Raw genomic sequence first — 15,400 nt, forward strand, 5'->3', positions numbered from 1 at the left:
AGAATAAAGCGCAAGAATGTCTTGAGATGAGTGGAAATATATACCCTTTTGTCCTCACGAGAAGCAGTCACAATTTTCAAGCGTGCCAACACAACCCTTGACTTACGGGCAGTGAACTCCACATGTAGTCAAGTGGAGACTTTTCAGAAGAACTGAAAGCTAGACTACATCAATGGCTTTATGTATCGACTGCATAAACTGTCTCACATGCTTCCCTTTTTTATTATTAAACTCGAGAAGATATATGTATGGGTCCGGAGAGCAAGAACCACCTAGACGCAAATCATTCGCTCGCATTGTCAAGGGCACCCGGGTACTTCTGTGACTTGTACCTTCATGGCTCGTACGTCATTTACATGTTTCCTCTTAAGGTAAAACTTTCCGGTAGATAGATACATATGTCTTTGGAGAAGAACTAAACTGCTTAATTCAATCTAGATAACATTCTGCACTATATAATTCGACATTCGCAATTGACACACCTACTTGCTAAATGATCTAGAGTATACGGTTTTCATAGTCAAGTATAGGTCTGGATATACTTTGCGTACTTGAACACCTCACGAGAAGAGGCTGTTCATAGTTGAAGTCTTTCCTGGTGCAACGCTTTGGATATAGAGCACTCCAAATCTTTCACCCATCTTTTCACATATACGAAAGACCATGATACTACAAAAGGGGCCCCATTATTTTATTCCTTTTATGAACGTGTTTCCTGAGTTCGCTCTGCTGTATGGCGCGAAAATGCGAACCACCCATCGCTCCTTCCTCACCGCCAATGTCGACCACAAAAAGATATCAACATTGTCAAGTCCAACCTCCATTCTCCATCACCCAACTTTTTATCTTCATTCACAATATGCCACTATCTACTCCATCAATTCAATCTTACTACAGTTCGTCGCCATCTAAATCAGCAGCTGGGGATGGCTTCACTGCTGAGGAAATCGCCAACGCCATCAACCAAGCACCCCCATCAGCACAGTGGACCCCAACCGAAGACTACATCGACTTCGATATTGGTCAATTACAGCCGGGGCCTCGGTTTGTCACCTTCATGGGGCGAGTCGTCAACATCTACGACTCGGTAAGGAACAGCAAGAACCAGAGAGCAGCGAAAGGCTGCTTGAAAATCTTAGTGGGCGACGACACTGGATGTATATTGGTAAGATATGCCTTCCTACTTGAACCTTTCGAGTAATTGATTGATGTACCTCCCAGGTCGGTCTCTGGTACGCATCCACGGAGTATCAGGTGCACATGGGTCAACTCGTGACTGTATACGCATTCCACCTGTCACATAGTCAAGGAAGTCCTCTCACTCCCAGTGCGAGCTGTGCACCTCTCTATGCCTCAATCTTCCCGGAGCGCGAGCGGAAATGTCATATAATGTTCCATGACAACAGTGATGATGGACTCATGTGTAAGAGGCCATATGGCTGCAAGGACAGTCAAGTGCTCCCAGGCCTAGTGACACTGAAAGATTTCACCAACGGTGCCTACGACATCGAAGACTGCAAAGTCATAGCATGCATCAAAAGCATCGGGGTGCGCAAGCGATTCACCGGCAAGAACGGCTCACCCTGCGAAGTCGTAGGTCTCAGACTATTCGACGATACCGCGGAAGTATCGTTGACACTCTACGGCGCAGCCTGCCATTCCACCTCCCGCTGGCAGCCATCCCAGACCGTTCTCCTCATCTCCAGTCCAGGCTGGCGAATCGACAGCATCGCGAAGCTCAGCATGAACGCCAGCACCCGCCTCGACATAGATCCCGACCTAGCCGACGTCAATTGGCTCCGTTGCTTCGCACAACGGCTCATGAAGAAGGAGCACATCAATCCCACCTTTCCATCCGGACTATGCGACGACGCCGAATCGTCCGCTCTCCAGATCCTCTTCTCCCTGGCGGACGTCGACGAATGGGCTCGTGCAAACCCCACCTCGACATTCACGGGTTGGATCTCTGCGCTCATCACCCAGCTCAACATCGTCACCTACTTCAAGCGCAGGATGCTCATGAGCACAGAGTGCTGCGGGATCCCGCTGTACGCCAACGCCATTGTCGCCGACTGCCAGCAGTGCAAGCAAAGTATGAATCTCAGAGTCAACCCAAAGATCCTGGGACCCATCATCGACGAGACGGGCAACCTAGCAAGCGGCAAGCTGATACTATCGGCCGATGCGTGGGAGCAATTGTTGGGCCGCACCGCGGACCAACTGGTCGCTATGGACCTGGCTGGGCTAACGTACTTAGAGCATCGATTGATGTTCATACGCCTCTCCTGGGGCTTTGCATTCAGTAATGATGTTGGTAGATTGTGCGTGTGGACAGTCCGACCCTGAGGCAGAATCATGCCTCTTCGTTGCTTGCCTTGCAGTCAAGTCAAAGGAAAAGAGGAGAAGTGAAGATCAGGATCTCGAAGTATATCACAGCCCAGCTGATGGGACATTGTCATCTGTCACTTACCACATGAAATCATTTCGCAAAAAGTGGAAAACAAAGCTCAAAACGAAAACATCCATCGACAATAAATATATGTCTGGAACATTACACTTATTAGTGGCGTATCCTAATGTAGTAATATTTAACACAACTAACTATATCAAATACAAACAAATAAAAAAGAAAAGTAGTCTCGATAGAATGTGTTACATCTTCCCATCAGACAATCGTTAAACCATTTTAGTCATGCACTGTAAGAAATTTGAACAACGGCCCTATCAATCAATGTATTTATACTAAAGCGATTGCAGTTGCGGTGCGATTGGGGGCGTCGCGCGTTCGACACGGTGGACGAGCAATAAGCGAGAAAGAGTCGAGGGTGCGTCTCGTCTCGAGGGCCATCCGCAAAAAGACATACACTATGCAGAGCGAGGAAAGCTATACGGGAACCACGAATGCAATTGAAGCGTGGGTGAGAACTGATTGTCTTATTCCATAGGAAGTCACCATATCAAAAATTCAAAACAAAACATGCTGATGGAAAGTTTCTATAACATTTAATTCGTATTTCATTTATATCATTCAGTTATTCAACAGATGATGTTGAACACTTGATATTCGTTCCACTAAACTCTTTGATTAAAAAACGCCCGGCGTTTGGAGATATAATTCCCAATGAATCCCCGATAAAAAGCTATCCCAAAGTGTCCGATTTTTCTCCCCTTGCAATGGTATACGTAATCTAGATGAGCTGCTGGAAGGCACGGTTGACGGGGGAACGGATGGGCTTGACATCCTTCCAGAAGTCGACGGTGGCGGCGGCGCGCTTGGCGATGCCCTCAGGAGTGAACTCGAATTTCTGTAGATCGACACATTAGCAATTGCGAGCGAGAATACCGAGGACGGTGTGTACATACCTTGTAGACATCCTTGTAAGGACCGGAAGCACCGAACCTGTTGAGACCGAACTGCTCGTGAGAGTACTTCTCCCATCCGAGAGTGGTCATGACCTCAATGGAGAGAGAGGGAATGCCATCGGGGATGACGGAGAGCTTGTACTCCTTGGACTGGGCGTCGAAGACCTCCGTGCAGGGCATGGAGACAACACGGGCCTTGATGCCCTGGGCCTTGAGGGTCTCGACGGCCTCGAGGGCGATGCAAACCTCGGAACCGGTGGAGACAAGGGTGATCTGAGCATCCTTGTCCTCGAGAGCGACGTATCCACCCTTGATGGCACGCTCGAGAGTCGAGCACGACAATTGAGGGAGGTTTTGGCGGGTGAGGGCAATGATGGAGGGGGTCTCCCTGGAGGTGAGAGCCATGTAGTAGGCAGCAGAGGTCTCGTTTCCGTCGGCAGGGCGCCAGACCATGGCGTTGGGGAGGGCACGGAAGTGAGCGAGGGTCTCGATGGGCTGATGGGTGGGGCCATCCTCACCAAGACCGATGGAGTCGTGGGTAGCGATCCAGATGACACGCGCGTGAGAGAGGGCGGAGAGACGGATGGCACCGGCGGCGTAGGAGACGAAGTTCAAGAAAGTACCGGCGGCGGGGATGACAGTGCCGTATGCGGCAAGACCGTTCATGATGGCACCCATACCGTGCTCGCGGACACCGTACCTGAGGTAACGGCCAGACCAGTCACCGAGGCCGGTGCTGGGGGGCTGGAAGTCGACAGCACCCTTCCAGATGGTGTTGTTGGAGCCAGTCAAGTCAGCAGATCCAGAGAGCAGCTCGGGAACAGCGTCGTGGATGGCCTCGAGAACGGCCTCGGAGAGCTTTCTGGAAGCAATGGCGGGGTCGCTGGTGGTGTAGACGGGAAGCTTTTTCTCCCAGCCCTCGGGGAGGTCGCCCCTCAAACGACGGGCCAAGTCCTTGTGAAGATCGGGGTACTCCTTTCCGTACTTCTCGAAGAGGGTGTTCCACTCCTGCTCAGCAGCGGCACCAGCGGCGGCGTGCTCGTGGTACAAGTCGTACACCTCCTGGGGTACAACGAAGAACTTCTCGGGGTCGAAACCGAAGAGGGACTTGACGTGCTTGACATCGTCGGGCTTGAGGGGGTTGCCGTGGACACCGTGAGTGCCCTGGAGCTTGGATCCGTAACCAATAGTGGTGGTGAGCTTGATGACGGTGGGCTTGTCAGTGACCTTCTTGGCCTCTGCAATGGCGGCCTCGATGGCCTCGAGGTCGTCGTCACCCTTCTCGACGTGGAGAGTGTGCCAGCCGTAGGCCTCGAATCGCTTGAGGACATCCTCAGTGAATGCGACGTTGGTGTCACCGTCTGCAAAATTAGGGTCAGTCTATTGTTCGTTTCAAAAGCCGACGTGTAACCGGGTCAATACTAACCAATGGAGATGTGGTTGTCATCGTAGATGGCAATCAAGTTGCCGAGCTGCAAGTGACCGGCAGTGGACGCAGCCTCGCTGGCAACACCCTCCATGGCGCAGCCATCACCGAAGAAGCAGTATGTGTAGTTGTTGATGAGGTCGTAGCCGGGCTTGTTGAAGACACCAGCGGTGTGCTTCTGGGCAATGGCAAGACCGACGGCGTTGGCGATACCCTGACCGAGAGGACCAGTGGTGACCTCGATTCCGGGGGTGTCGTGGGCCTCGGGGTGACCGGGAGTCTTGGAGTCGACTTGCTGTGAGGCAATTAGCAAATGTCACTCAAAAAATACTGCGAGGAGGCGGCTGAAACGTACTCGGAAGCTCTTCAAGTCGTCCATGCTCAAGTCATAGCCGAAAAGGTGGAGGAGCACATATTGGAGCATGCATCCGTGACCGTTGCTATGTGAAAGTTAGCAAAATCCATAGCAAACCTCTACGCCGATATTGCAGAAAGACAAGTTGAGCCGCAGGGAGGCAGAAAGTACAGAATTGCGGGCCAGGTCCACAAAAAGTCACTCCCATGACATCAGGGTCCTGGGAGAGCTAGAAAATTGTGCAGAGCAGATTTGTCCTATTGCCGCGAAGATTCCCCGCGGATAACGTTTCAAGATTGTTACGTAGCCCACCGCGGTCCGCACTCGTCATTGCATTGCGTACAATGTGAGGGATGGAATACAGCGGCGAATGTAGAAACAGGACAATAGAAAGGTGAGGAGAGGAAAAGTGACAACGTACGAGAGAACGAAACGATCGCGGTTAACCCAGTTGGGGTTCTTTGGGTTGAAGGTCATGAACTTGTTGAAAAGAACGTGAGAGACGGGAGCCATGCCCATGGGCGCACCAGGGTGGCCAGAGTTAGCCTTAGAGACAGCATCGACCTGTAGGAGTTATAACGTCAGCGATTGAGGTGGGCAGAGGTGATCACAGTTGTGAAGAGACTGTAAATTGAAGCTGTATGCCACTGCTGGTCTGATCTACTGCCTTCTGCCTGTCCTGTCGCCATCGTTGCTTGCTGCCGATTGCGGCGGTGGGCGGGGCAGAAGCCGACAGACAGACATGGGAAAGTAATGGGAAGGTGGGAGGGAGAAGACATACCGCGAGGGTTCGGATGGTGGCAATGGCGAGCTCATCAATCTTTCCGTAAGGCATGATGGGCAGATGTGAAGTGGGAAGAGTGAATTGAAGGGAGAAGAGAGGAAGGAAAAAAGAGGAAGAGGTGGGAGGAGGAATTGGGTTTTGTAGAGAAACGGAGGCTGTAACAGAGGAAGGAGAGGCAGACGGAGAGAGGGTGGGATGTTTTCTTAGGGCGGAACAAATTAATGGGTACTCTACTATGGGATTGGGTGCATGGTGGGGTAACCATACACTCTCTACCTCACTCTACACAGTACATACACTCTACTCTCTACCACTACACTTACAGCTTACATCTACATCTACACCTCATTACGACTACTTCCAGACCTGTTCACGTACCTCTTCTATCCAATTTGGGTTGCTTAGTTGCTTTCACTTGCTTAGATGTTCGCTCTCTACGACTGAGTGAGCCTCTGGTGCCTCTCCAACCCTCCCCACCCTTGCTACTCTTTCGTCATGTCCCCTCCTCCATTATTGTTACGAGTACCGCCAGCTCCGTAACTCTCTCCACTCTAAACACACCCTTACACGTTACCCGCCTATGAACAAGGCACAAGCACCTTCTCCCACCCCCATTACTTTTCTCTATCAGCATCTAACGCCGCGGCCTTTGCTGTTCTCTGTCGTGGCGTGGCGTAATCCCCGCCCATTAACTGCAGTCCGTCCGCACAAGCTCCCCATCAAAACAGAAAAACCCCTTCCTCTTCCATCATTAAACTATCTTCACCCAGCATTACTAATGAATACGTATCACTCAATCCACTCGGCACCTTTACATAAGGGGTCAAATGGCCAAGGAGGACGAGCATGATGATTACTACCGGCATGTACGAGTATCATCTCGGCAGCTACCATAGCAACGCTACATCTAGCAACTTGAAGGCATACACAATAATGAACAACTGATTGCCGTTCCAATATGCGAAGCTACGAGTATTCATTCGTATCTTGGCTCTGAACTTGACATATACGCAGTACTCAACAGTTCGCCACAATTGACTGAATACTTCCACACGCACACGCGGATACACCAGTATCCTTCTTTGCATTTGCGGGCAATTTCACCCCCTCGAGGATTCTCTTCAGTACATGTTGCACCCTCTAACGAAAGTTTCACATCATCGCGACTAATCCTTCAAGACGACCGGTCCAAGATAGTAGCGAATCCCGCTGGGGTACCTGACCAATCGCTGTATGAATAAGCCTCATCTTCCGCTTACTACACGGCCATTAGACACATTCAATCGACAGCGCAACGCAACGCAGCCGTCAACCTTCCGCGCCGACGCCGACGCCCCCAGGTGTCGCTCTTCTTTTTAGGGCATTGCTCTGATTACTGTGTATAACAATACGCGCTACTTTCTGCCCGTCATCTTGTAACCCCGCGCAGTAGTACTGCTTGGTCGAGCCTGACTGTCTCTTACTCAGAATCGCCTATGTTACCTTCAAGATGACTTCCTCTTTTCGACTAATTACGTCGTGGACATGGAGAGAAGCCAGCGTCATTTATCCAATTCATTGATCATGACGAATGTTCCCTCTACTACTTGAGCGGAGCGATCGTTAATCTCTCCTCGCCTTTTCTCTTCTTCTTCCTTTTCCTCTTCTTTGCTTCTTCTCCTCAGCAACGGTCTTCTCGGCCGGGACGGAGAAGGACTCCGCCAACAACGACGTAACGGATTTGCTGTTTACCTGGCGCGCCCTCAACTCTCGCGTGTCTCGTCGACTTGTTCCACCGATGATAGCAGTTGGCTAGCGCGGGTAGGGTGATTCTCAACCACCGGATACCTGCGAAACCCCCATCAGACGACTAGAACAATCTTCCACTTCCTCCTTCAGGACGACAGAGGGCAAAATCCGCCGCCACGTGGGGCCGCAGAGGATTATCCGTCTATCTCCACGGCCGTCGCAACAACATGTTTGTTTGGACAAAGCGAATTTACCATTCATGCGAACAATAGATATTACCAGGCAGGCAATTACTTGGTAACGGTAGGTCAATTTGAACAAAAACCCATATATGATTGAATAGATAGATGCGGTCATAAAAGAAAGTAAAGAGAAGAAAAAAAAAACACTCAACAAACTTTTCCTCTCTGCCCCGCGATACCGGGCGGAGCTCAATCGCCCGGAGGAGGCAAAAAAAAAGCTTCCCGTCGCCTTGGTAGATAACGCAACGCACGCCAAATGTCCCACCGGGTAACCATCTGCCCTGGCCTGGCCTGCCCTCCCACCACGCTGTTAGGTTAGGGGATTGTATTTTTCCGCCGCCTCGAGGGTCTTGATTGCCGAACGAGCGGGTCCAGAAGAAAAGGGAAAGAAAAGCATACCTAAGTAATCAAGGGTCCGATCGCCAAGCCCAGCACACCATTCGAGTACCAACCCTCAACGAAGAGGCTCAGACCTGTCTGTAACACCGACTGCCTCCCTCGGGCACCGCTCAATTATTGATCCGTGACACGCTGCGTTCGATGGGAAATGTACAATTTCTTACCCAATCAAGTAATTGTGAATGGCCTTACCAATTCTCCCCATATTGGAAAGAAATATCTCATAAGAATACTTAGTATCAGTAAGAAGTAGAAAAATAAATAATATTAATAAGTTCTATCCATCAGTCAGTTTATAAATCAACGGTCCTCGTGCAGTTTGCTCAATTCTTTGCTTCTCAATCAATTTTTATACTTTTACTTCCCTTTTTCGTATTGTAATCGTCATAAATATCAAATCTATCAACCGAGCAATTAATTCACCACAAAATCAGATTGGCATCGTTATATGAATTTATGCATTTCTTTGATATTTCATCGCCATCTGTCTCTCGTATCGATACATACTATCAATCAATTTTATCCCACCCAATCCGTCAATCGATGCACCTCATCCCCTATGCGTTTCGTATCGTATCATACACATCTCCTTTGCAAAAAAAGAAAGGCAAATACAAGATAACAATATGAAAAGCGTTGATGCGAGTATCAGATACTTATGCACTGAGGAAAAAGGAAAATGTCTGGGGTATCTTCTTGGGAAAGAAAAGAGACAGAGGCAATTTGATGAACAGATAGACGTGTGAAGTCAAGTTAAATGGAATAAAGATGAGACGGAAAGATTGTAAAATATAATAAAGGGAATGTAATGACAAGAAGGTTAAGATAAAGATATAGGGAGGAAGGAAAGTTATGAGATATATGACATGTAGGCCGTGAAAGACTGAGAGAGTTCTTTTATCCCAAAAAAGGAGAGATATGTGTAAGTGTATACATGAACATATATGTATGTATATGTGTATATAAATGAGTGCGAACATGGGGTATCTGTAAAGGAATGAAACAAAAACATAGTACCACGGCTCCTACCAAGTCACCTCCACCGCTTTCTACTGCTGCTGCGACGGTTGCTGAGAGGCACCATCGCCAGCCTTCTTAGAGTACGACACAGCGATAAACAAGTCGTCGCCCTTGCGCGTGGGCGTGAGCCTCGGAACCCATAGCGGACTCTTGAGCGCCGCTGTCGCCGCGTCCGCCACCGCCGCCGCGTGTGCGTGTTGTCGAGGGTAGTTCTGATCCCGCGCGCGGTTTGCATGGAAGGGCTGGACGGCATCGGCGTCGTACATTGCGGGACTTTTTGGCCATTGTCCGCTCTGCACGCGTGCCGCTGTCCTGCCTCTCGGATGAAGGTCGTCGTCGTCGATGGCTTTGGACGCGGCGCTCCAGCTCTCTTGCACACTTGAGTTGCGGAGTTGGCGCCGGTAGCCGCGCATGTAGTTTCGGACTTCGGTGCGCTTGGGACTGTCCATTTGGAGCTGACGGCCCAGGTTTAGGGCTTCGCCTTCGCCGCGGCGCTTGACGAGGAGGGCGGAGGGCTCCTTGATGATGGTAGTAGCGGTGGATGGGTTGTTACCGCTGCCGACGCTGTTCAGGACGAGGGGAGTTGAGCGTCGGGGACTGTCTAGGCTTTGCAGGCTGTGGGGGCTCTTGGGACTGCGAGGGCTGCGGGGGACGAGCTGGTTCGAGGCGCGTGGTACCTTTGGGTACCGGAGGTTGGAGATTGGGGACTCGGCGACGGGGGAGAGTTTGCTGTCGGACGCGAGTTGCTTGTTGTAGTTGTCATCCTCGTCGTCTTCTTCTGGGGTTGGATCGTTTCCATCAATCGACTCGAAGGACGTCTGCGAAGACATGGAGTCCCGGTGGCTGAGTGAGGCTCGCGATGTCGCTCGAGACACAGTGCTCATGGATGTCTTGGGTCGGAGGTTTGAAGATGTCTTGACTGGCTGCTTGCCTCGGCTGATGGTGCTTGGTGCTGGACTTGCGTTCGGCGTCGCACGCCTCGGCGAGACGTCTCCGAAGTAGTAGTCCGGGACGTCGTTGTTGCTGCTGTTGCTTCGTGTCGATCGACCCGTGGTCCCAGATACGGAACGGTCGCGGACGGGAGAAAGACGGATGGGAGGGGCAAGTGGTATGATCGCAGGCGGTGGTGATGGGAGATGTGTATTAGACTTTATCTTCGCCGGTACTATTCGCTCGATGTTCGAGATCGAGTGCCGGACGGGAATGTTTAAGGAAAGGCCCGGCTGTCTGGAGGAAGAAGAGCTGGCTGGGCTAACATGAGGCCGTGAGGGTTGTAAAGAGCGTATGGGCGGGACAGGCATGGGAGGCGTCGGTAGCAGTATCGAGGATCTTCGGCGGATTGCTTCTTCATCTTCTTCGAAGACAGTGTGCTGCGTGAGTGTACTGTCAGGGCGTCGACTAGCAACCTCCGGAGCCTTCAGAGTCGACACTGCTTGACCGCTCGCCGGTTCCTGCCTTGCCCTGCTAGAATTAGAAAATACCGAGTCGGCCGGCAACTCGGCACTTATGGCGACCCCAATGGGGGCTGCAGATGAAAGAGATTGGGGTGAATCCACCCTGTTCGACGAAAAGTTGTGGTTGGTGTTAATTTTAGGAAATGGCTTGTTCAAGCTCGGCTTCGTAGGAGGCCTTCGGTCAGTGTTGGGGAGTGTCTGCATGGCGTAAAGTTGGAGGTTCTGGTCTGCATTCTTCCGCTGAGGCCTAGGCCGTGACGGATTGGCATTGGTGAATCCTTCCTGGTGCGTCCTCTGGTTCTTCCTTGGGTTTGTCCATGGTCTTCGATTGTCTTGAGGCATTGACCTTGGAGGGTAACTTGACTGGATGGGTGCTGGAGTGTGAGGTACGTAACCAGCGAACGGACTTGGACCACCTTCAGATTGCCCACTGCCCTTTTCCAAGCCATCTCCATCGTTCTTCCGCTCCCTTCGTCTCCTTAGGAAGATGCTCAAAGCCATGAGACCGATGGCAAGGATGAAGACGGCGGCGGCAGCCACGGCAAGGCCAGCAATCTGAGCTGGCTTCATCGTCCTTGGAGACTGGCTTTGTACTTGGCTTTCTGCTGCCGTCTGAGTGGGAGATGATGCGGGTGGCATGGAAGATACTGAGTCAGTGTCCACGACGCCAGAGGGAGGGATGGAGGAAGGACGAGTGGTAGGCGTCGAGAGGGTTTGTGTAGCAATAGTAGTAGGTAGACCTGTGATCGAAGAGGTAGATGGGATAGTGCTTGTTGCAACAATAGTCAATGCACTTTGAGTAGGTACGACGGCGTCCTTTTGTCCAAGACAGATGGCATATGCTGAGGCAGCCTGGCTATCGACGGTAGGGCAAGAGGAGTATATGCATCCGAGGGCTACCTCGCCGAGTGCTTCTCCGGCAATACTATAACGCGAGCACAGACAGTTGAGGTTGAATGGTGAGGTACATGCCAGAGGGAAGCGTGCCAAAAGTGAGGCCTGAACGCATGGCTGTGCACATGCAGGCACGGCACGCTGGATGGGACTCGGAAGCGGGGACGGAGAAGATGTGTTTAGAACGGAAGATTGCGGCGTGGTTGATGCTATTAGAGTAGGAAATAATGTGCATAGCCGTTTGAAGTGGCTGAGAAGCATATTTGTACAGGAACTTTGCAGATAGTAAGCAGCATACTCCGGATGGCGATGAAGCCTGCGACGGATGCTATGGAAATGGAATGAAGTGACTGACAGATTGGAAATCTATGAATGCATCATCTAGGAAAGTAAATCAGGAAAAGGAAATGCGCTCCCGATCAACAGCAGCGTGACGCAGATAGGAAAGGAAATTGAAGGACGGAATTCAAAGGAAATTCGTAAAGCCGTAGGCGCTCATATGATTGTTTTGATGGGGTTGAACAAAGTGGATGGTTGCTGGGCCATATGTACCAGGACACAGTCCTTTGGGTATCGTCAGAGGTATGCTCGGGCACGCGCCGAGGCGTCGCCTCGCGAATACTCTCGAAGCCATTGGCATGAGATGTTAGCGCTCGGAGAGTGGTTTGGAGCGCGTCGCCAAAATCTCGAGCGCTGTATGGTGTTGGTGATGCAAGAGTGTGGTTGTAGGCGCTGGCAGACAATAGGCGCTATCCGCGATTGGGACACGTACCTAAGCGCCGACCACTCAACCGACCTATTATTGTTTCCCACCAACACGCGAGCATCAATTGACTGTCGTCCAGGCACCTCACGCACCTTGGCCTACGTTCTGTACGTTGCCCCGTTGCAATCTGAACCTATCATTATCGTGCTGTCGTGCGATACCGTTCTCGTACCATCCAGTGTCATTCTCTGTCTTCGTCCTGCTTCTCGTTCTCGTAGCACCGCCGTGTTCTTCTCCGTAGCCTGATGGAGCATTGCCTGAAGATATGGAAGCCCAATCTCAAGTAGAGTAATCATGCTCTCTCTCACGCCACGGTGCCTCATACTCAAACTACAAACTGATCGTTCATACAAGAGGCGCGGGCGGGACTGTCCGTTTGGGCGTGAGAACCTTCAGTTTACCCGTCGACCCATCCTGCACACATATGCGGCTGACATGCACCATGCGACCCAAACGGGAGCTTATCGATTGCTCAGCCCTCCCACACCCGCATTGCCCAGGGTTACCCAGATCTCAAGTTTAGAAACAATAAAGTGAGATTTCAACCGAGATCCTCCATTCGAACAACCGAAAGGTTCGCATCTCGCTCCAATGATGCACTCGGAATAAATCCACCTCTGGTGAATCTGGTCAGCCACTTGGCCGACTGTCCCAATCGAGTCGCTCGAAAAGGTCCGAAGAGGCTTAGTGGGATGGAGCGGGACGACTCCGTACCCGTCGTTGCTTGATCGATTAACAGATGCGGCCACGCAGCGTAGGCAAGTGAGATGGATGGCGCTGGGAACTACTTCGCCCTGTGGAGATAAACAAAACAAAATAGAACAGCAAAACTCTCCGCAGACGCCACGGACATGCAATGCGCGAGCAGTATACTTTGTAGTGGGAAAGAGAGGAAGCTCATCTAAAATTCCGAGAGTACGAAGTACTGTGGAGAGAGATTAGTCAAAACCATTGCGCCATTCAAGCACATACTGCTCCGTAGTTGTACAATGATCCCATCCGTATCTTTAGGTTGGACACTACTGTGCGCAATCTTCCAGTGCAATGGTCTAGAAGGATGTCAAATTATCGCTGTACATGGACATGGCGGATGGCGTAGATGCGGCGCATGGGCCAAGTCCGAGACTTTTCAGCATTTTCGTATGTACAGGGTACATGTGTGCTGTGCTACGGAAGTCGAGAATGGACAATGCCAATTCATTCAACAATTGCAATCTATGGACGAAAATGAAATTCCCGGCCATTGAGGGTCTTCATGATGGCACTGTGCCGTAGAAAGAATCGTGTTTAGCGTATACAAACTAGGTACGGGAACTTGGATATGGAAGTTCTGTTCATAGGTACGAAGTACGGAGTATTGTGTGAGGCTCTTTCAATAACGTTCAGACATTGTTTGGTACAACGTCTGTTGCCAACGTTGTCGCATATGGGCGCAGGCTTGACAATAGTGGATGGTGGAAATTGTCCGGCTATCTCAGTAGACAAGGAAAACGCTGCGTTTTCTAGTATTCCTGAAAAAGCAATCCCACAGCTTAAGCTAACTACTCAAGAACCCCTCAAGCTGATATAAGGCCGTCCATCCAAACGCTATTGATGACAAGACCCCATAGACAGGGGCAAATTGCGACCTCCAAATGATGTTCACGATCGAAATGGCGCATTGCAGATCCGGATAGGAGAACTGCGGGATACAGACAGCCTACAGGCATGAAGGCTCGACCTCCAGCTAAGAATACGAATTGTTCTACTTGTAATAGCTTCAGTAGCTCGTGAAGGAAGAGCATGATTATTGTGATAGTTGGTGATCATGGCAGCAAGCGTGCCTAGGGAGCGGAGGCATTTTAGGAACCTGCGGCGAGATCCACCTTCCACGTGCTGGAGGCGTCGATCGTGCCGTAGGGCCTGACTCGACCAAGTGACGATGTGGATCTGGACCTTACTCTCATGGCAGGAGTGGCAGCGTCTTCGAAAGGGGCTGCAATCTCTGCTCGGAAGCACGACGCGGATGGAAATGGGAATGTTTGGCGGCCGAGACGACGTGGGAAAATGGGCATCCTATCCGGGCCTTTTTGAGCTATTACGGGCATGTAATTTTTCTTTTCGCATTATTGGTATTGCATAATTTCTTTTGGCGTGTTCGGACCCTGCGTTCGACCTTTGGGTGGGGAAAAGGCCATGAGTACTCCGTACTGCAATCAACCTTCCCAATAATTAATGAGCGATATCGTGAAGACACTGATATTGAAGTGAGAGACGTATTGGTATTGGATCGTTCCACGAAACAGTTCATCGGATTGTTGCTATCGTCAGGGGAACGATAACTAAGGGATGAACAATTTTTCTTTACTGAAATGCATGAGCCGACGGTGGCGATGATTGGATCCCTACTGGTAAAGCGCAACGCATGGCGAGTCGGGGAGATGAAGAGGCGATTGTTAGAGACTTTGATGGATCACAGACCGGCCTACTGAGCTAGTCCTAAAGGAGAAGAAGCCGGATGCGGTATGCAGGTGATCCCTCCCTTTCTTCGGTTGAGGGCCGCCGTGCGGTTGGCGGAGAGACAACGAGTGGCGGCTTCTGTAGCGGCTGCAGGGCGTTGAGGTTCTGCTGAAACCGAAGTGCTTGTGGGGTGATGGGCGTTGGGAGGTTGAACAGCAGGAGTAGCGATGGATATTACGTGTTACTCCGGGGTGTGGCCTGCCGGTCACCTCAATGATGGACATGGCGTGGCCACAACCCGCGATCATCAAACCCATATGGAAACACAGCGTGAGTGCGTTTCAATCTGGCCATGGGCCCCCTATCCCAAAGCCGAGCAGGGCAGGGTACGGTGCAATAGGCCAGTTGGACAGGCCGTGGCCCATGGCCCCAACGCTCAGGCTCTCTATTCGATGCGGCCCCCTATTTTATTTTCTTTCTACAGGAGTTCTAGAAGAGAATTGCTAGTCAGGGCTAAAAGGGCCGGATGA

The 15,400-nt window shown here is 51.0% G+C and overlaps 4 protein-coding genes across 4 annotated transcripts; 2 read left to right on the top strand and 2 right to left on the bottom strand.

The window, feature by feature from the left end:
• Positions 1-859: 859 nt before the first annotated feature.
• On the top strand, positions 860-2,519 carry BU24DRAFT_486258 (uncharacterized protein; the record flags this gene model as incomplete). The annotated part of the gene is made up of 2 exons (XM_033533411.1): positions 860-1,165; positions 1,222-2,519. The coding sequence occupies 2 exons, from the start codon at positions 860-862 to the stop codon at positions 2,344-2,346; spliced, it is 1,431 nt and encodes a 476-aa protein (XP_033379876.1). The 3' UTR covers positions 2,347-2,519.
• Positions 2,520-3,101: 582 nt separating this feature from the next.
• Positions 3,102-6,097, bottom strand: BU24DRAFT_426622 (transketolase). Its single transcript, XM_033529018.1, has 6 exons — positions 5,926-6,097; positions 5,566-5,708; positions 5,145-5,229; positions 4,790-5,084; positions 3,364-4,724; positions 3,102-3,305 (listed from the first exon to the last, which is right to left on the bottom strand). Exons 1-6 carry the CDS (start codon positions 5,977-5,979, stop codon positions 3,189-3,191), a joined length of 2,055 nt encoding a protein of 684 aa, XP_033379877.1. The 5' UTR covers positions 5,980-6,097; the 3' UTR covers positions 3,102-3,188.
• A 2,950-nt stretch (positions 6,098-9,047) lies between these two features.
• On the bottom strand, positions 9,048-12,045 carry BU24DRAFT_283411 (uncharacterized protein). The gene has a single exon (XM_033522744.1). The coding sequence runs from the start codon at positions 11,924-11,926 to the stop codon at positions 9,347-9,349; it is 2,580 nt and encodes an 859-aa protein (XP_033379878.1). The 5' UTR covers positions 11,927-12,045; the 3' UTR covers positions 9,048-9,346.
• On the top strand, positions 12,046-13,049 carry BU24DRAFT_283416 (uncharacterized protein). Its single transcript, XM_033522745.1, has one exon. It carries the CDS (start codon positions 12,165-12,167, stop codon positions 12,675-12,677), a length of 513 nt encoding a protein of 170 aa, XP_033379879.1. The 5' UTR covers positions 12,046-12,164; the 3' UTR covers positions 12,678-13,049.
• Positions 13,050-15,400: the final 2,351 nt, after the last annotated feature.

The sequence above is a fragment of the Aaosphaeria arxii genome, assembly GCF_010015735.1.
Source record: "Aaosphaeria arxii CBS 175.79 unplaced genomic scaffold BU24scaffold_9, whole genome shotgun sequence".
NCBI classification, from domain to species: domain Eukaryota; kingdom Fungi; phylum Ascomycota; class Dothideomycetes; order Pleosporales; genus Aaosphaeria; species Aaosphaeria arxii.

Coding starts and splice junctions, on each gene's coding strand:
- BU24DRAFT_283416 (XM_033522745.1), top strand. CDS start 12,165: ATGATTGTTTTGATGGGGTTGAACAAAGTGGATGGTTGCTGGGCCATA.
- BU24DRAFT_426622 (XM_033529018.1), bottom strand. CDS start 5,979: ATGCCTTACGGAAAGATTGATGAGCTCGCCATTGCCACCATCCGAACC. Junction 5,230..5,565: donor CGCGATCGTTTCGTTCTCTC/GTACGTTGTCAC, acceptor ACTTTCACATAG/CAACGGTCACGGATGCATGC. Junction 3,306..3,363: donor CTTACAAGGATGTCTACAAG/GTATGTACACAC, acceptor GTCGATCTACAG/AAATTCGAGTTCACTCCTGA.
- BU24DRAFT_283411 (XM_033522744.1), bottom strand. CDS start 11,926: ATGCTTCTCAGCCACTTCAAACGGCTATGCACATTATTTCCTACTCTA.